The 20,491-nt window shown below is 56.2% G+C and overlaps 2 protein-coding genes across 2 annotated transcripts in view; one reads left to right on the forward strand and one right to left on the reverse strand.

The window, feature by feature from the left end:
* TG (thyroglobulin) overlaps positions 1-20,491 on the reverse strand; it is a 231,540-nt gene that overhangs the window by 66,083 nt on the left and 144,966 nt on the right. The window lies entirely within an intron of this gene.
* Positions 343-20,384, forward strand: SLA (Src like adaptor). Its single transcript, XM_062189444.1, has 7 exons — positions 343-520; positions 7,518-7,617; positions 8,350-8,436; positions 11,281-11,384; positions 14,092-14,223; positions 18,514-18,646; positions 19,441-20,384. Exons 1-7 carry the CDS (start codon positions 343-345, stop codon positions 19,652-19,654), a joined length of 948 nt encoding a protein of 315 aa, XP_062045428.1. The 3' UTR covers positions 19,655-20,384.

The following is a 20,491-nucleotide window of genomic DNA, read 5'->3' on the forward strand; positions in this document are numbered from 1 at the left end:
AGGACCTGCAGGGCTCTCCCTCATCCTCTACCACTCCTGAGCTGTGTGCGCCCTGAATTCCCGCTGCACGGCGGCTGGTGGCCAGGGTTCCTGAGCGCGGGTCCTTTGTGGGCCCCCGGAAACGCCGCTCGGCTTCCGACACAAACCCTGCCTACTGTCCTCAGAGCGGAGGAATGGAAACTTCTGCCACCAACAGCCTCTGCGAGCAACTTCCCTCTCTGTGGTTTGTCTCTGTCATTCCCTTGATAAAAGAGCACGAGCTGCGAGTGTCAGCGAGTTCACGAATCGCATCTTCACACACAAACGGCCGCCCTCCGGGAGCAGGCTGCGCGAGGATGCACCATGCACTCTAAACCGGGCCACTCCCCACTGCCAGGGCGCGCGGCGTGGCTGACTGTCCGTGTGTGTCTCCTGTGCCCCAGGCTCCGAGCGGCCCCGGTGGCCCCAGCAGAGAGACAGATGGGCAACAGCGTGAAGTCCACCCCGGCGCCCCCGGAGAGGCCTCTGCCCAGCTCGGACGGTAAGTCTGACTCTTGGCTCACTTGCTTGGCTCTGTCCTGGGAGAGCCCGAGGGAGACGGGTGGTTGTAACTGCCCCACAGGGCACTGACACCTGCTGAGGCTGTCACCTCACTGGTCTCTGTGCCGTGTTTGTGCTCAAACGCTACGTACAGAAAAGTGTAAGAGGACGGAGTGTGTGGCAGCCCTCAAGGATGCTGAAGAGTTGGCATGCGGAGGTAGCTCTCCAAGACCAGTGAGCTCAGTCCCTGCACTTTAGAGGCGAGGAGGCTGAGGCTCGCAGAGGAATGCCATTCATGTCACTCGCTATCCTCAGAGTCAGATCCCCATGCCGGGGCAGCTGACTCTGAGAGCCAGCTAGCCACTGACCACCGTCTGCACGGTTAGCTCTGCAAGAGCATCACCAGCATCCGGCTGCCAGGCTGACACTCTCTGTGACCACGCCCGGGAAAGAAAGCACTCCTGCGTCCCCTGGGCAGGGGCAGGGGGCCAGCCTTCTAGAGGTAGAGCACAAGCCTGCCACCTCATCGCTGCGGGCCAGGAAGCTTTTTTTCAATTTTTAAAGATTTATTTGAAAGTCAGAGTTACACAGACAGAGAGAGGGAGGAAGGGAGAGAGAGAGACAGAAAGCGAGATAGAGGTCTTCCATCCACTGGTTCACTCCCAGATGGCCACGACAGCCAGGGCTAGGTCAGGCCAAAGCCAGGAGCTCAGAACTCCATCTGGGTCTCCCATGTAGGTGGCTGGGACCCAAGCACGTGACCATCATTTGCTGCTTTCCCAGGCAGATTAGCAGGGAGTTGGATTGAAAGTGGAGCAGCCATGACATGAACTGGCACCCATACGAGATGCTGGTGTTACAGGTGATGGCTTCACCCCTAGGCCACAACGCTGGCCCTGATACAGGTTTTTTGAAGAGATACCAGGTTGGGCCAAATTCCCAAAGCTACAAAGAGTTCACAGCCACTGGGAAGGAACAGCAGAGAGCAGAGGGCCAAGGCCAAGGGTCAGATCTACTGTGCTCCCAGCTCAGCTGTGCTGGTGACCCTAATGCCCTTGAGTTCACTGCTGAGGATTCCTGGGGCAGGCACTGGGCAGAGGGCACAGTGTGTGGGTGCCCTGGAGGGCCAAGAAGGGGAAGGTCAGGGTGGCCACGTGTCCCTCAGCGTCTGCAGGGTGAACACCAAGGGCAATTTTAGGACATTCTGGCCTCCCACCTTCCATCCTGCTAGGGGCCTGGTGTGCATCTCCTGCACCATGACTACCCTGGGCTGCCCCGTGTCCCGCAGCACCGCACTGGGCAGAGTTCCCAGAGCACAGACAGCCATCCTGCCCACCACGCCGGATCCCGCCCTGCCTTTGGCTTTTGCTCCTTGCCGGCTGCGCCACTCATGAACGTGAACGTGGGGAGACTGCCAGCTCCACCTGCCAGTCAGACCCAAGGGCAACCTTACTGGCCCTTATTTTTCTAGTGACTCCCCTCCTCAGATGAAAGGAGGACAAACAGGAGGAATGTTCTCCAGGAGTCCACGTGCAAGGTGGAGCAGAGTGTGTGCTGGGGGCCCGGGAGGAGAGGGGCTTCTCTACCTCCCATGCAGAGCCCAGAACAGGATGCCCTTGTGCAGGCCACCCCCTGCATGCTGCCACGGTGGGAGGCAGCTTGGGCTCCATTTTCACCTTCTCCAAACTGGCTCAGGTCACAGCCTCCACTGCTGGCCAAGAACCAGTGCTAGAAATCTGACAGTGCCATGCCCAGGGCAGGGCTGGGCTCGGGAAGCACCTGCCCCAGCCCTTGTTGTGTTGTGGTCTCCCAGCCCAGGGCACAGGGTATGCTTGAACAAGCCTCAGGCAAACAGTGGCCTCTAAGGACTGGCCCATCTGCCTTTCTTTTTCAGATGCAAATCGTAATGAAGTCAATTTCTCTTTTTCCATTGTGTGGGTGGGAGGGCATCTCTACAGAGAAGGTGAGGGGTCTCCCCACCCCTCCACCCCTTGGTTGAGAGAATTCCCCAGGCCTACCCAGTCTGTGATCCAGGCAACCACATCAAGCACTGGTGGGGTGCTTTTTCAACCCCCAACCCCACCCCCAAAATTTCCCTTATCACCCGTCCTGACTTTGTTTCCTCTTCTCTCTGACGTCAACAACGGAGGAAAGGAAAGTGTAGTTGGTGATGCATCGGTCCCTGTCTGCAGGCTGCCCAGGGTTGGGGTCCTCATGGCACGAGCTCCCTCTCAGCTAAGTTTCCGTCTTCAGTTAGTCTCAAATACGGAGGAGGCGGTGCAGGTCCTGCTCCCTGCTTTAGGACACAGGTGGCCTGGCCCTGTCAAGGCAACCGCAGGCGACACTCGAAATTCATTAAGTATACAGCAGGCTAATTTTTAAGTTGGTAATTTTGTATGACCCATGAATGATGGCCTCTGGCAGGAAAAAGGTTTAGGCCAACACATACATACAGCTACCTCTGATGCTAGATGAAATGTCCAAGGGCCCAGGGCACTGCCGCCCGGGCCCTGCACAGGGTCAGCAGGATGCCACCTGCAAGCTCTCCCCGCACCAAGACTGTGGCTGCCTCTGGGCAAATGGCTCTTCTCCCGACACGTTCTTCATTAGTCTGCTTCCCAGGGGCTAGAGCGTCACCAAGCCCACAGAGGCAGCATGACTCGATGGAAATGGGCCAGGTTTCAGAGGTCAAAGATCCTGACCCAGCTTTTGGAAACGCAAAGAGCCTCACAGACTATAAGGTCCCAATCTGTCCCTGTAACAAAAGGAGAAACCAAGATTTGGGGCCAAAGATAACTTTCTGTACAACTGGAGCTATTAAGAATATTTACCGCTCTTACTAAGGAATAGGGTGGGCGTTTGGTACGATGTTTAACTCACTGCTTGGGAGGTCTCCTAGCAGGAGTGCCTGGTTCAAGTCCTGGCTGCTCTGCTTCTGATCCAGCTTCCTGCCAAGGCACACCCTGGGAGGCAGCAGGGGATGGCTCAAGGACCTGGGTTCCTGCCACCCATGTGGGAGATCCAAGTTTTTGTTCTAGGCTCCTGGCTTCGGGCTGACCCAGCCTTGACTGTTGCAGGCATTTGGAACAAGTGAACCAGTGAAGGAAAGCACGCACACTCTCTCTCTCTATATATATATATTCAGAATGACATTCTTAAGAGGTGATCATGATGTTCCAAAGACTAACACCTGAAAAGCAGACCTAACAAGTCTCAGCAGCCGCTGAGCTCCGCCGGGCCTGGCTCCTCCCCTCCTCATTTACCTGCTGAGTTGAGCTCTCAGCAAGTACTGTGTATGTTAAACTTCAGTTTCTGTTCTCACCAAATGGAGTTGGTGTTTAGATGAGAAGACATTGTCCCATCGACACACGGTTGGCGGAAATTGGCCCTGGGTGATGGAACAGTAACCCTGCTCCCCTGAGAAGGGTGCCAGCTGCCTGCCACTCACTGAGGCAGACTCCAAACATGCGAGTTATCATGAATGCTTACCCCAATCAAACGAGGCCGATGTGGTTATCGCCCTTTTTACACAGGAAGCAGCCCAGCTCAGGTTAGTTAAAAATAAAATCTTTCCCCAAATCGCAGAGCTATTAAGCGGTGAGGGTGGAATTGAAGCCAGGTCTGATTGATTTCAAAGTCCATTCTCTTTCTACAAAGCTCCCCTGAAAATTCTCTCTGGATTTCTTCTTTCATGCCTGGCACATATTTCTTTACTTAATTCATTTTCTTATCTTAAGCCTGCAATAATTCTACCTCCTTCCTCAGCATGCCCCATCTGATGGAATTCAAATGCTCAGCCAGTCACAAAGCCAGGAGCCTCGGGAGGACATGGCGATATGCTTGAACTTCAGCAGTAAACTTGAAGTTCCTACCTTACAGAAGACCAGGGACGTGTTGGGAGGGGTCTCGGCCCCACAGCTTGCTCAGAAAGGCCCCCTTCCCCACCGCCATACCTTCCGGTTTCTAACACTGATGATGCAGGGAACGGGGACCCATACTAGACCCCCTGCCAAGAACCAGGGTGGGCCACTGAGTCTTTAAGAAGAAGCACAAAGGCAAGAACTTCCCGGTGGTTTCTAGGTGTGAGAGCTGTCAATTCATCACCATGGGACAATGGCTTCAAAGGAAAATTCTAGGGGCCGGAGGTATGGGTGTAGCAGGAAGGCTGAGGCTCCTCTGGAGCTCCTGGGCAGGTGGCCTTGGTGTTGACAGAGGTGGGAGGAGCAAGCCAAGGGACAGTTCATGTGCTCCAGGCTAAGGGAACAGCTTCTGCAGGGGCCTTGGGGCCAGGAGCCTGGCAGCTTTGAGAAAGAGCTGTCACATTGAGCCGAGGTGGCGAAGAGCGTGCTAGCAGGAAGTCCTTTCAGATACGGGGCCATCAGTCTGGGAAGAACAGAGTTCTATCAGGGAGCCATTCTCCAGCCGCTTGTCCTACAGATGAGGAAACCCAGGCAGCATAAGGGAAAGATGCTGCCAGCCCGGGCCAGGGTGTATCTGCCCCAGCCCGTGGGCCCATGTATCGGAAGCCGAGCAAGTCACGGGCCTGAGGCCCCCTCACAGGCCCGTCGTCCTCCTGGGCTGCCCCTCATGTTGTGTTTGCAATTTCAAGTTCTTCTTAGGAGGACCTCCTGATTTGCATAAGCGACTCGCCCCACCACATCTGGATCAGCCCCTTCTTAGAACTCGGGACTTGGGGCTTCAAAGCCAGCACCAGGTTACACAAGGAAAGGCTCCCTGGTTTTTGGAATTCAGAGAGGCGGGAAGTGGGGGCGTGCCCCTGTGGGCACAGGGAAAGTAGGCAGGGAGCTAGGCCTGTGGTCCTGCCTCTCCAGCCCTGCCATGGCCCCACAATGCTTTTTCCTAGGAATCTAAGGTCGCCAAAGACCAAGTTTTGTTTCCATCTCACCCCAGAAACCCTTGTTCTTACCTGGCGTCCTTGTGACTCAGCCTTCCCAAGGGCACAGCCCACTGGAATGCCCTGTCCACTGTGCTACCTTGTCTCTGATTCACATACCCATTGGTGACCAAACGTTTCTCCAAACCCTCAGCCATCCCTCTGACTCATTCCTCTCTGCGACCTTTCTTTGCTAAAGAGACTTGTGACTCGGAGACCCTGGGACATCTGGGTTGTAAGAGGCAGGATCTGGGGGTGCCAGCATGGGGGCGTCTTGATCCTAGTAGGCAGTCAGTTTAGGCACAGAACTCACCCGCCTGTGGGCCAGAGTTTCCTCAGGTCCCTGGGGAGAGGGACCAGAGAATGACGCCTGCCAGGGCGGTGTCTCTGTTCTCTAGTATGCGAGCTCCGTGAGAGCTGGGGGCCCGGTCTGCTCTGCTCACCAATGCCTGGCTCGAGGCAGATGCTCTCTGCATAACTGCTGGATGAATGAACACATGGTGCGTTCCCCAGAATTCTGAGTTCAGATGCCCAGCCAGCAGGTGGAGCGATCGTTGGCACAGCCGGCAATGACTGTATTTGCTAATTTGTAACACAGAGGATTTCCCCAGAAATGTACCCCAAGATCACCCTGCACCTAGTGCATCTCAATTATGGTAAATCACTAAGGATGTAAGACAGATGTACTGCTTAGTATCAAAAAGCAAATTCCAGGGCCAGTGTTGTGCCACTGCCCGTGACATTGGCATCCCACACTGGAGCACTGATGCACGTCTCAGCTGCTCTGCCTCTGAGCAGCTAATGCTCTTGGGAAGGCCTGGAGGATGGCCTGGGTGCTTGCGCCCCTGCCACCCATGTGGGAGACCAGGATGAGGTCCTGGTTCCTGGCTTCAGTCTGGCCCAGACCTGGCTGTTGTGGCCATTTGGGAAGTAAACCAGCAGATGGAAAATCTCTCTCTTTGCCTCTCCCTGTCTGTCACTCTGCCTTTCAAATGAACAAACAAATCCTTTCAAAATAAAAGCGGCTTCCTACATTATCACTTTATCTCTGTGTAAGCTGTGGTCACATGAACCAAGTACACAGCGTTCCCTCCTTTTCAAGACCTCACTAGAATTATTTTCCATACACATGCAATGACAAATATCATTTTTCTTCCTCCCTCTTCACCCCTGACAAAAGTCTCTACTCAGAAGATCCCCAACTTAGCGCCTTAGCACATGCAGGAATCTCAAAAAGCTCATGGAAAATGGAATTTTAAGAAGCAGCTTATTTTGGTGCAAAGATTTCTGAAACCAGTGCATGGTTTTTGCATACGATGCATTTTCCACAAACTCTGAAGAGCCCACCTCATTCTAGGAGGAGAACTGTTTCCTTTCACCTCAGAGTCGGTGACCTCACCTGTCGTGGGGCCACAGGGCTCTTCTCCCAGGGAGGGGACTGGAGACAATGGGAATAAGAGGGACTTCTTTGTATCTGAGAGACAGAACTCCCATCTGCCGGTTTACACCCCAAATGCCTGCACCAACTGAGGCTGGCCAGGGCTGAAGCTGGGAGCTAGGAACTCAATCTAGGTGTCCCGCACTGGGTGGCAGGGACCCCACTCTTTGAGCCATCACTGCTGCCTCCACGGTCTGTGTTAGCAGGAATCTGCAGTCAGAAGCTAGACTGGAACCCAGGTATTCTACCACGGGATGCAGGTGTCTTGACTACTAGCTAAACGTCTGTTTAACATCAGGAGCTGATGCTATAAACATTCATCTTATCTCCTAAGGACCTTGGAGGGAGGCGTTATTATACCCTTTTAAAGAGGAAAAGACTGAGGCAAGGAGACGCAGGGGCAGGACCTGAAGCCCAGTCCTGGGACTTCAGCTCACAGGTCTCAGGCTACTGGTTTTTCAGGTGAGAACACCAGAGCCAAGGCAGCTGGAGGGCAGGAGTGTGCCACCGGCCCCCAGGCTCCTGCAGGTGCCTGCACCTGCCACGCCCTCAAGAGGAGGCCCTGCCGGCTAAAGGTCCCGAGGAGCCTATCACCCCCACACCCTCCTCTCCCAGGCGCCTTTCAGGACAGGTGAGTAAAAACACCCAGTGCCTCTGTCTCCCCAGGTCTGGAGAGCGACTTCCTGGCTGTGCTGAGTGACTACCCATCTCCTGACATCAGCCCCCCAATATTCCGCCGTGGGGAAAAGCTGCGGGTGATATCCGAGTGAGTTCACTTTGCAAAACTTTCACAACCCTCAAAAGCGGGTGAAGCCGGTTTGAGGGGGTGTGGCTAGCGTATGGCTTTAGTCATCCAGCTGCAGTCAGCCCCTGGTCCCCCTGTGAGACGGGAAACCTGGTGCACACTGCGACTCTCCTCCATGGCTCCTCATTGCCTGGGAGATAAAGATTTCCTTCGCTTGCCTTGGTTTTTGACAGTGATTGGGAGTCAACTTCTGCTTCTCACAGTGGCCTAGCGCCCATCACATGGGCGGTGTGCAGACAGGGAAGTAAGATTCGGGGTTTGAGAACACGGCCACTGTTGAGCAAAATACGTGGCCCTCCAGCCGGTTGTCTCTCCAGCCTAACTCAAAATGGGCTAAAGAACCCAATGAATGAACACAAAGCTCCTCTATTTACAACCCCACTGATGTGGAGCCCTTTCTGACTCGACGGCAGGGTACCCAGCAACTCAGGAAACACTGATTTTTACAAAGCCTCCTGTGCTGGGCGCATCAGCTGGTGCTACCCGGGGTGAATGGTTTACCAGTTAGCCTGGTGTGGGCGGCCACAACTAGATGAACATATTCTAAAAACCAGACTTTCTGGTGGAGTGATTCTGGTTACTGTGGTCAAGGACAGACCTTGGAAGAGAGCTGTCCACTCCAATCGCTGTCTACTCATCTGTTGCCCTGTCATTGACCTGCGCACCCGGTCCTGTCTGTCCTTGTTCCTGCAGTGAAGGGGGCTGGTGGAAAGCCATCTCACTCAGCACTGGCCGAGAGAGCTACATCCCCGGGATATGCGTGGCCAGGGTTTACCATGGGTGAGTACATTTTGCAGGCAGATGCACTAAAATGCTGGCAGCTCACAGGGGGGCCCAGCATGCTGGTGTGGATGGCAAGGAAGGTGTTGACTTGAGAAGGGAAGCTCCTACTCCCCACTCGGCCCATGAGTCAAGAGGAGACCTTGGCCTAATTCATTACTCTTCCCTGGGATTCAATTTCCCCACCACTAGAATGAAAGAAGTTAGGTTCACGGCTCTCCCACACTGCACCTGGCTCGTGGCCACACCACAGCACACCTGGCACTCAGCAGTAGACACTCAGAAGCTGCGATCACAGCACACAGCAGGGAGCTGCGGCTAGACATCTATCTGTCTGGAGCCCAGTGCTGCCTCGGTCGCTCACTGGCCTGTGACGGTGGACAAGGCACTTAACTTTCTAGGCCTGTTTCCTTTCCCCCTCTGCCAGACAGACATCCGGGACACAGTGACAGGGGTCACAACGTGACCCCCGAGTATAGGGTGGTGAGGAGGATGAGACGGGAGCAAAGCCAGGGTGAAGAGCGTGCTCAGTCCACCCCGGCTGCCTTCTCATCAGATGTACAGCTAGAGCCCTGTGGTGCGCACCCACTGCTGGAAATGCTCCAAGAACGACGCGGCGAGTGCAACAGGAGGAGGAAGACACAGCTCAGAGTCGGCCTTGGCAGAGGAGAAAGCAGCACCTGTTCTCTGTGGTTGTGCAGGTGAAGGTGTTGTGGCCTCCTGGGCACGGGGGGACGGCCTACCTGGGCTCCAATCCTGGCTCCCCCGCGTCCACGGATGGGCCTTGGCAAACCCCCCTAACCTCCTTGAATCTCCTCGAGCCTCCTCGAGCCTCGGGCTCCTGAGCTGTTAAGCTGCCACAGCTGGATCCCAGCAAAGAGGCGCCCCACACGTGGGGAAAGGGGAAGGCGGAAGAAGCCCCATTTTCATGCACGATAACCAACACGTGAACTTCCTGAGGACTGCACCTGCCACACGCTGTCCAGCGAAGCAGAGCTAACAGAGGACACCCTGGAGGCTGCAGCCAGTGGCCACGATTTCAGGAGCGATGATCCTAATTATGAGCAGTCGACACGATTGCTGGGCTCAGGATGGGGACAGTGGGGGAAAGCGGGGCAGCGGCCGCGGTGCGAGGCACGTCCTGAACGAGCCGCGAGCCGCGGACCCTCCTAGGTCAGCTGCGGGTCCTGGGTCCTCACTCCTCTAGCAAATGTGCCCAGGGCCTCCGTGACAAAGACGTGGAGCTGAAGCGGCCAGGAGCTGGAGCCACGAGAACCCAGATGGGTGCACAACGGCCCTCCGAGCTACCCATCTCACAGCCACAACAGCAGTCTTTAGCACGAACAAATGGGGCAACACGGTCAAGGACCGGGACGTAGCAGGGCTGTCCCTGCAGAAGGCCCTCCAGGTCTCACTGTGTCCGTCGCTGACATGGCTACTCGGACAAACCACTTCAGCACTCTGACCCCTCTGTGGGAGAGGGAGACAGTGAGAGGGCCGAGGTGAGGAGCGCTTCTCCGTGCTTCCCCAGGAGGCGGCCCTGAGTTAGCGCTCTCTTGTTACTGTTGTGTTGCTTTCATCCTTGGGAGTGGACTTTCATGTAAGGACCTGAACGCACGAGTGCTTGCCACATACATGGAAATAATTAATGTGTCATGCACTACGCAAACCGGAGAAATTGCTGAGCTATTTGGTCCAGTGCAGCACGCCATGGTCTTCACAACAAAGCCGTTACAACCATCAGCGCACAGCTGAGGGAAAGCTGCTGCTGCAACGCTGGGTCTTCTCCCAGGGTGCGCTCAGAGAGCACTCGACCAACCTGCTCCTGTGCCACGGAGGATGGGAGCAGCGCACAACAGGGCACGGTCATGAGTAGCCATGGTGTGCAGGGACTGGGCCTGCGGCATAGAAGCCAGGGCGCACTCACTGAGTCACAGGGTCTCTCACGCGGCAGTGTGCACCTGCTCCTGAGGACACACCAGCCAGCTGCCAGCGGAGTATTTCCTTCCCTGCTGAGATCTGCCAGAGGTGGATCTGATGGATAAGCAAGGGCCTCTCTTGGGAACACAGATCCCTTGTGTCCAAAGCAGCTTGCTAAGAGCACTCAGAAGGGCTGGCTCCCCTACAGCAGGTGAACCCTCTACTGGATAACTGGGCCACAGCACAACACCTGCTTTTCCTTACCAAATGAAAAAGCAAGAATCTCACATAAGCGTGTAGCTCAATGACAAGTGTGTTTAAAGTCTGTGAGGACAGGGGAGACAACCAGGAAATATAATGAATGCAAAGTGACACCTGTTAGGGCAGTGAAATGCTGTACTGCCATTTGTTTCTTCCTTGTGGCTACTCATTCACAAAGATATACCAACAGCAATACCCTGGACACAAAGCCACAGCCCCACGACAGGCACATCCCTACAGCGAGCAGACGATCAGAGAGACACACAGTAAACAAAGCACCCAACAGGCACGTCAGCATGTGTTGCAGTGCGCATCAGTTACATCATCTGGACTGGGGACGCCCCTGCTAGCCCTGGAGAAGAGGACGAGGAAGACATCTTGTGCATTGCTGTATCATACGTTAGCTGGTGGTTCACCTGGCACAGAACAGGTGCCCAGGAAATTCTATTTGGAAGATTAAAAATATGAACGACTGAGAGGGCACCTGTCCCCGTCTTTTCAATTCCAGCAGCTTTACATCACTCAGGCCTGAGTTTCAGATTCACCTGGACATGACCAGGATAACTGCTGGCCTGCCTGCCCTTTGTGGTGGTGGTGACTGGGGGGTGGGGGGTGCACTCAGGTCACACTCGGGATTCTCACTGCCATCTTCTCACTTCCTAGCTGGCTGTTTGAGGGGCTGGGCAGAGACAAGGCCGAGGAGCTGCTGCAGCTGCCAGATACGAAGATCGGCTCATTCATGATCAGAGAGAGTGAGACGAAGAAAGGTGAGCGGCCCAGCTTTCTGTGCTCAGGGCAGACAGGCAGGGTCTGTCCCCCGCTGACTCAGTACAGAACTCCCTTAACCTCTTCCCATGGGCATGCAAATCCGCCATGTGTGGTCAGCGCCCTGCAGCCCACATCCCACTGGGGAGGCAGGCAAAGCCAGGCAACCAGAAACAGGGGCCATTCTCCCTGGCCCCGCTCAGAGCCTTCCATCAAGTGAGAACCAAAGTGAATGCCAGGTGTGGGCGATGTGCTGCTACAGGCAGAGCGTGGACGCTGCTGTAGGCCTGGCCTGGCCTCTGTGATGGGGCAGATTAGTGGCTGAGTTTTCTCATCTGTGAAATGGAAGGAAACCCCTCCCTCGTAAGGCTGTGATGAGATTCAAATGTCCTAACATCTGCAGGGCTCTTGCCACACAGGAAGCCCTCGGTGGGAGGTCCCTCTGCAGCTTAGAGAACCAGGGTGCACAGAGGCCTGTGCTCACACAGCCACTGCCACCTGCTCCCTTATGACTGCCTGGCCCCAGGGCAAACAGGCCTAGCAGGGGCTCTTGGTCCTGCATCCCAGCAAAGTCTCAAGTCACAGCTTCAGCCCTGAGGATTAACCAACCCTGACCTCTGCCTCCCTTACTTACAACACGGGGGTTAACTAGAGACAAGAGCTTAGTACCAAAGGCTTCAACTCGCAGAAGCAGAACACCGAACCGCTACAACTTCCTCGAGCTAAATCATAGCTAATAAAACCCTTCACATGTAGAAGATTCCTGCAAGCTCTGAGCCTGCTTCATGTACACCCGCAGTCGAAGGGGTGCTGCACACCTACTAAGAGTGTTGCCTGCGTACTTACTAAGAGCCAGCGCCTCCTGGAGCCCTTAGGGAACAGGTGCAGCAGCCTTGCACTGGGGAAGCAGGGACTTGGGGTCCAAGACCCTCCTAGCAACACTTCGCTCTCAGAAACCTGAACGCACTGTGGGAGTACAAGAGCAAGGCAGAAACAAAACACCATGTGCGTGTCCCTGGGGTCCCCATGGCAAGATGCCCAGACTCAGGGCCACTCAGCTGGCACAGCCACGGGGAAGAAGAGCCCAGTGTGGGCACCACAGCTCATCCAAACATGAAGATGCCCTCAGGCAGATCTGCAGGCGGGCTGGGGTGGGAGTGGCAGGCAGCTCCCTTGGGGACGCAGAGTTCTGACGATTTTCCACCCACTGCCCTTGACCATACTTCCAGTTTCCGTTGACATGACGAGAAGTCACTCGCTGGGGTGAGGAAGGGGGCAGGCCTGAGGCACATTTAAGTACATCCTTCAGAAGGGTCTATGCAGGCACTTCAAAGAGTTCATGGAAAATGGAAGCAAAAGATAACTTACTTTTGGTGTGAGACAAAACTGAAATCCATGCATAAAAAACTCATGAAAAAACTATACATGGATTTCAAAAGGTTTTTGCCCTACAATAAGCTTATATTTAATCCCATTTTACACAAACCTTTGGTGGTGCCTTGCTAGGAAGCCACACGCAGGGCTGCCCTTCCCACGCTGGGTGTCTGCCTGTATTCCCAATTTCTAAAACATTTGGGGACAATGCTTCCTGGGATCTTTTGGAGGATTGACAGAGATGTTGCTTAGCAACAGCTCAGCCCCCTGCTCCATTCTGACAGCCGAGATTCAACAGACACCAGTTCTTCCCGTCTCGTGGCCTCCTGAGCGTTTTTCCAGTCCTGAATTCCCAGAAGACAGAGAAAGCAGAATCCCCAAACACCACCCAAGTCCACTTCTCTGTTTCAGCTGGGGAAATCAAGGCTGAGAAAAGTGACGGCAGGTGGCTGAGGTCCTCCTCTCTGGGTCCAAAAACGCTGATGGGAGAACCACACGGCTTTCCCACGCTTCTTCGGCATACCTAGAAACATGCCTTACCAGCCGCTTGCTCTCTAAGAAAACCCAGCTGAAGTTCAAGGGACAGGAAAGGGGGTGGGACTGTAAGACCCCACCATCAAAAGGAAGAAGACAGCCATGGAGACATGCACAGGGAACGACCACAGATCTTGGATCTCCGGGTTGTAACCCAACTACGCATTTAGTTTGTCCTAAGGGGTTGCAAAAGCACGAGGAAGCACCCCAAACGTCCACCTCAAAAGGCAAGGGGGTGTGAGTGCTTGGTGCAGTGGTTGAGCCCTGTTTGAGACACCAGTGTCCCACACCTGAGAGCCTGGGTTTGAGTCCAAATCCACTCCCAGTCCCAGCTTCCTGCTATTTTGCACCCTGGTAGTGGGTGGGCAGTAAGAAGGCTCCAGCAGCTGGGTCTCTGCCCCCTATGCGGGAGACCTGGATGGAGTTCCTGGCTCCTGGCTTTGGCCTCGCCCAGCTTCAGCTGTTGCAGGCATTTGGGGAAATGGAGGGTGGACAGAAGATCTCTGTCTTTCAGATAAGAAGGAAGGAAGGGGAGAGGGAGGGAAGGAAGGAGGGAGGGAGGAAGAGAGGGAGGGAAGGGAGAGGGAGGGAGGGAGGAAAAGAGAGAGGGAAGGAGAGAGGGAGGGAGGGGGGGGTGGTTAGTCCTGTGCACTTGGGAACCCGTACTGGGTCCCAGGGTCCAGGCATGTGGACTGCCAGTGACAGTGGGGGTAACGCTCTGCCTCCCTGGCGCTGGGCTGTTGGTGGCTGCCCCTGGATGGGGACGTGTGGGCACCGCTGACGTCTGCTCGGCCTCCGCAGGTTTTTACTCGCTATCTGTGAGGCACAGGCAGGTGAAGCATTACCGCATCTTCCGCCTGCCCAACAACTGGTACTACATTTCCCCGAGGCTCACCTTCCAGTGCCTGGAGGACCTGGTCAACCACTACTCCGGTAAGGAACCCTCGGTGAGGACCAGGAGGCAGGCGCCTAGCTACCTGCCCGGGGGCGCCAGCAGGCAGGCCTGTGCCCGGCTCATCCCCCAAACGCCTCTGATTTACTTCTGCTCCTTGTGCATCTCAACCCCACCCTCTTCCTACCTGTAAACAGGACACAACAGCAAGCCCATCCCCACAAGCACAAGCACGCTGCACTTCCTGCCTGCTGCGGCCCTCGGGGCTTTGCTCCGCAGGGCCACTCATTTCCCCTTTTCTTGTCGAGGCCAGCAGCAGCCCAGCTCCTCGATGAAGCCACAGGGGAACGACTCACGCACACGCTCCCTAGCCCCTGGATGTGGCCCGGTTAGTCCCGTCCTGGTCTGCACTGCCCACCAGCTCTAAGACTAGGAACTGTATCTCTTTCCTTTCTGAGTCCTTCCTGCACCCAGGACCGAGGTCCAGAGGTTCCCAGGCTGCCTCTGCCCCAGACACCCGGGGGAGGGTGTGCTTTCACATGGGAGGGGGCACAGTGGGATTAGAGAGAGAGCGGAGTCAGATGGTGGAAGGTTTGCACGCCAGCTCTAGTTGGAACGCTGTCCCCACAGGAAAGAGGTCAGTGCTGGGCATTTGGCTAAGTTTCCAGAGACTAGCTGGGAAGTGCCGTGTTGATGTCCCAGGTCCCAGGTCCCAGCTGGGCAGGTGCCGGCAGGGTCACTGCCTCCTGGGGCCTCCCTCCCTGTACTGGTGGAAGGCAGGTACTCATTGCTCCTGTCTCCCAGGGGTGCTGAGGAGTCACAGAGGGAGCGTGGGCAAGGGGCTGTGCAGGGTGCCAGGCACACCACCACCAGCGCCCACCAACTCGCCTCAGCCTTTCCTTGGGCAGGACTTCCTCCTCGCACCTCCTCGGCTCAGACGGAGGAGGTGAAGAAGCAGCTGTTCCCACCCCTTCCGGGTGCCGACCTCATGCTCCTGGGGGAATTTGTTCTTTAGGCTCTGGGGTCCTGAACCAAAGACATGAAGGGTATTCCAAGGGGGAAAGAGCCTTGTGTTGTCACCGCTGCCCTACGAGAAGCAGCAGGTGATAAAGAGATCTAGGTGTGGCCAGAGGCAGGGCCCAGCTGGCATCCGGCTGTGGGAGACCCTGGCCAGCGTCTTCCACCACCCAGAGCTGTGCTCTCCACTCATGGAGGGTGGGTGACCGGCCACACGGGTCCTCTAAGGTATCCAGCCAAGCCTGGTATGTGCCAGATGCAGAAAAAATGATATCTAAGGTGGTTCCTGGGATACCCGAAAACCCAGCAGCTCGTTAAAAATGAAAGAGGAAGGGAGTCCTGGAAACAGCCCGTTTTTACTGGGTATGAGCACAGGTTGTTTGTGGTATTTGGCTTTTAATAACAATCATCAAAGTGATGTGGAGACCAGAAGTTTTGCATACACTAAAGCAAACATGAGAAGGTTACTGCCCCAGCAAAGTGCTGACAAACCGGGAGGGGAGGCCAGCAGGAGGCCGGGTCCAGAACACCTGCGTCCACCTGGGTCACTGGATTGGGGGAGGATCTCACCCTTGGGCCCCAGCTGTCGTGTCACTCAGCGGTCCCGGTCATCAGTTGACCTCGGCAGAGGGCCCCAAGTTGAAAGAGCAGAGATTCTTCCTGGAGGCACTGAGTCAGAGATGCAGAGCGCCAGATCTGGCACACAGCTTCGTTTTGCAGGTTGCTTTCGGTTCTTGCGCTTGTGCCTTTGGGGAGATCGCCTAACATCTCAGAACGTCAGTCTTTCCATCTATAAAATGGGGATTAAATGCCTCTCTGCAGGAGTGGTGCACAGGGAAATCTTGGGTGCCTAGAAGACTTCATGCACGGAGGTTACTGAGAGAGCGGAGGCACAGATATGGCTGGGAGGAGAAAGGGCAGTGGCCTGGGGACGCTGACCTCGGAGCTCAGGGAGTGGGAGCAGAGCAACCAGGCCAGCAGTGATTGGGCTAAGACACACTGGTGCGTCCAGACCCAGACCCAGGGGGAGCGCCTTGCTTCTCTGCTTCAGAAGCTGTGTGGCGCTCACAGACCAACCGCCCGACTCTGCGTCAACGAAATGGGTTTCGGTCACATGGTCACATGTTCCGTCCCCAGCGTGACGTGACCCTGGGCGCCTCAGTTTCCTCAACCCCCAAATGGGTTTGGAAAATTCCACTGCACCAAGTAGATGTGGGCCTCCATGAGATGAAGGGGTGAGGCTGGCTCAGCCCTCGGCCTGTGCTACCAGCTTATAAGGCGGAGTGCTTGTGCCTGGAAAAACAGAGCCTTAACCTGTCCCAGGTGGGACACGCGCCACGAGCAGGCCAGGACTGTGCCATGGCCGAGCTGACTCTGCCAATCTCTCACCCCATCTGCCTCACCTCCTAACCCGGGAGGGCATTTCAATTTCCAGCCATGGCAGGCAAATTATTTGAGATTCATATCTAGTTATGCTTCCCACTGACCTTACCGTGCCACCTCATCTTTTTCCCGAAAGGCCCCATGTGGGTGGACCCTTGAGTCCACAGGGAAAGTCCCACTGTACCCACGGAACAAGGCATCGTTGCCCGATGGGCTGGTGTGCTTCTCGGGCTACAGTTTCCCTCTGTTCTTTGGCAAATCGGGTGGGGAGGGGGAAGTGGTCGGGGCATGGTGCTGAAAGCAGTGACAGGTGGGCTCCAGGAAGCGGTGAGGGGCAGGGGTTTCTGTCCTGCTGGAGACCAGGGCACTGCACGTCTGTGGCTACTTAGTCCCTGTGTTCCCGGGGTGGGGGCAGAAGCAGCATGGGCTCTTCAGGCTAAACCAGGGGCAGAGTTTCTGCACCTGCTCTCAGACCCCTCTTTCCCATGGGGACCTGGGCTCCCAGATCCGGAGGCCTCTCTTAATGTCCCTGGGAGCTCAGCTCTCTCGCATGAGCCAAGGAGACAGAAATGGGTTCGCTCGGTTTCCTGTCTCTCCACCCGAGTACATGGGGTAGACTGGAGATTTCCTCCCCTCTGTCTTGGGCCCCGTGCTCTCTTCTGCCTCTGGGTCTTCGCTCCCGCCTCCTCCCTGTGCTCCTGTGCCCTCCTCACTGCCACCCCACCCCCACTGCCTCCCATGGCTCCCTTCCCTTGCTCCTCGCCTCCCGTCTTTCCGTTTCTTTTCCCTTCCTTTCTTCCTACGAACCAGAGGCCGCCTTGCTGAGGCTCGCCCGCTGGGCCAGGCTGCCGCTGCTGTCACCTGTCACCTCATCCCCTCCACTGCCACGGAGCAGGCGAGGTTCTCCGAGGTGCAGGGCCATGACTCCCATCGGGCACAGCCGGCACTCACAGCCAGGCTGGCTGCTCCGGACCCTGCACCAGCACCCTCCGGGCACATTAACGCTGCTCAAAACCAGAGCGGCCTCACAGCTCGCCCCTGCCCCACTGGCTGCCTCGCCTCCGCCTCACTCGCAGCCTCACCCCTGCCCCTGCCTCACTCACAGTCTCAACCCGCCCCTGCCTCACTCACAGCCTTGCACCTGCCTCACTGGCTGCCTCGCTCCCACCTCACTCACAGCCTCGCCCCTGCCTCACTGGCTGCCTACCCCTACCTCACCCATAGCCTCACCCCTCACTTGCAGCCTCACCCGTGCCCCTGCCTGACTCACAGCCTCACCCCACCCCTGCCTCACTCGCTGCCTTGCCCCTGCCTGACTCACAGCCTCACCCCTGCCTCACTCGCAGCCTTGCACCTGCCTCACTGGCTGCCTCACCCCCACCTCACTTACAGCCTCACCCCTGCCCTGCCTCACTTTCTCACCCCTGCCTCACACGCAGCCTCACCCCTGCCTCACTCACAGCCTCACCCCTGCCCCTGTCTCACTCGCTGTCTCACCCCTGCCTCACTTGCAGCCTCACCCCTGCCCCTGCCTCACTCGCAGCCTCACCCCTGCCCCTGCCTCACTTGCTGCCTCACCCCGCCCCTGCCTCACTCGCTCTCACCCCTGCCTCACATTCAGCCTTGCCCCTGCCTCACTCACAGCCTCACCCCTGCCTCACTCACAGCCTCATCCCTGCCTCACTCGCAGCCTCACCCATGCCCCTGCCTCACTCACAGCCTCACCCCGCCCCTACCTCACTCGCAGCCTCACCCCTGCCCCTGCCTAACTCACTGCCTCACCCCTGCCTCACTCACAATCCTGCCTCTGCCTGCCAGGCTTCATTCTGACCTTGGCTCAAGGAGCTGTGCTGGGCAGGGTCCCAGGCCTCACTCCACGCCGGCTGCGGCGTCCCCAGAGCCCCGGGCCCACTGTCTGCTTCCCTCCCCAGAGGTGGCTGACGGCCTATGTTGTGTGCTGACCACGCCCTGCCTGACGCAAAGCACGGCTGCCCCGGCAGTGAGGGCCCCCAGCTCGCCGGTCACCTTGCGCCAGAAGACTTTCGACTGGAAGAGGGTATCCAGGTTTGTGTGTGTGTGTGTGTGTGCGCGTGCATGTCCTCCATACACTTGGGAGCACAAAAAAGCATGTGAGGCTGGCACAGGCACACCATGGCCAGTGTCAGCTGGCCCTGCCGAAACCTGGGAGTACCGGGGCAGGTACAGACCTCTGGGAGGCAGCCCCAGCCTCAGGCCCCCTGCAGCCTATGGCAGCTCTCTGCCACGCCCCTCGGTGCCATGAGTCCCCACGCAATGATAACAGGACATCTTCTCACTGAGATACGTCACTTAGCTTCTATATGTGAGACTCCCAGAGAGTCACATACAAGTAAATTTTGTGAAAATTTAATTTAATATGATTTAATCCCATTCACAAAGTTTAAGCACACTAGTAAAATTCTAAAGTTGCTTCATTTACTATAAAGAAAAAACACCTCCCGCTGATTCGTTCTGTTTATCCTAGCATCAGCCATCACATGTTAAGGGCTCTCTGTACTTTGGGGCTGGTGGGCTATTTCATTAATTAATGCTCATCCAGACATACCATTGTCAAAGTCAAAGGAAATCAGAAACCAGAGTTGCCTGGGAGACGTGCAAACTGCTCTTCCTGTAAACACAACAGAGAAACATTCACTGCTGTTGGACATCTGAGCCTTGTGAGGGGCGGTGGCTCAGGCGCGCTGAGTGCTTTGCCCAAGGTCACAGGGTGCCCCAGTGCTAGAACCAGCAGAACAGCATGTTTGAGAAGCACGAACCCGGCTTCCCTCCTCTCTTCTCACTCGCTTGTCCTTACCCTCTCCTCTTTTCCCAACTTGCAGACTGCAGGAAGATGGTGAGGGAGCTGCGAACCCCCTCGGGATGGATGAGTCCCTCTTCAGCTACGGCCTTCGGGAAAGCATCGCCTCCTACCTGTCCCTAACCAGTGACGACAGCGCCCCCTTTGACCGAAAGAAGAAAAGTGTCTCCTTGATGTACAGCGGGAGCAAGAGGAAGAGCTCTCTGTTCTCCTCGCCACCGTACTTTGAAGACTAGCCGACAGCAGACAGCGGGGTTGACGCCCACAAGGCACTGAAGTTCCAGCTGTCGCCTGGGGACAGAGCAGGGTTCCTGGGTCTCTGGGGCCAAGAGAAGCCACATGGAGACTACAACTCTCCTCCTCTCTATCCACATCACGACCAAAGGAGCCTCACAGCACGCTTGTGACGTCACAGCACGTTGAACTGTGATGGGACAGGGCCATGCACGTGCACATGGTGCAGGTGGGCAGGAGACAGACATGCGCCAGGCCCATTCGCCAGCAAACCCCAGGTGGCCACACTCTGAGGGAACGTGTGCATAGGAAACCCTGAGAGGAAGACGGATCAAAAGTTGCCATCTGGCTCTCCGTATGCGGCCCTGCAGGGAACTCCTTAACCCAGGGGATGCATCACTTCTCATTCTAAGGGAACTCCATGACACTACACACCAGCCCAAGGGACATGCTGGCCTGAATCAGGAGACACCTTGGGCATGCTGGGTAAAAGTCAGAGGGCCTCTGTGATGCTGACAGGGCCGGGCAGATGGGAGAGAGGGGACAGCTGGCGGAGAAGGAGCCCATGGGGCTGGAACTGCACAGGCTTCTGTGATATCGCCAGCCATGGCTTGCAGGGCACAGAGAGTTACTCTAGGCTGCCTGGATTAATGCATCCATTATTCCTGCATAACCGCCTGAAGAGGCACCAAGTTAAGTCCCCGTGCAAGGTGTCAAGCCAAAAAAAAAAAAAAAAAAAAAAAAAGATGGACAAGTCCCAGCTCCTAATGGAGTTGCTGACAGGGAGACAAGTGTCCAAGCCAATAATACGCCAAGGAGAGTGAAAAAGAGAAACTGAC

The sequence above is a fragment of the Lepus europaeus genome, chromosome 4, assembly GCF_033115175.1.
Source record: "Lepus europaeus isolate LE1 chromosome 4, mLepTim1.pri, whole genome shotgun sequence".
Lineage (NCBI taxonomy): Eukaryota > Metazoa > Chordata > Mammalia > Lagomorpha > Leporidae > Lepus > Lepus europaeus.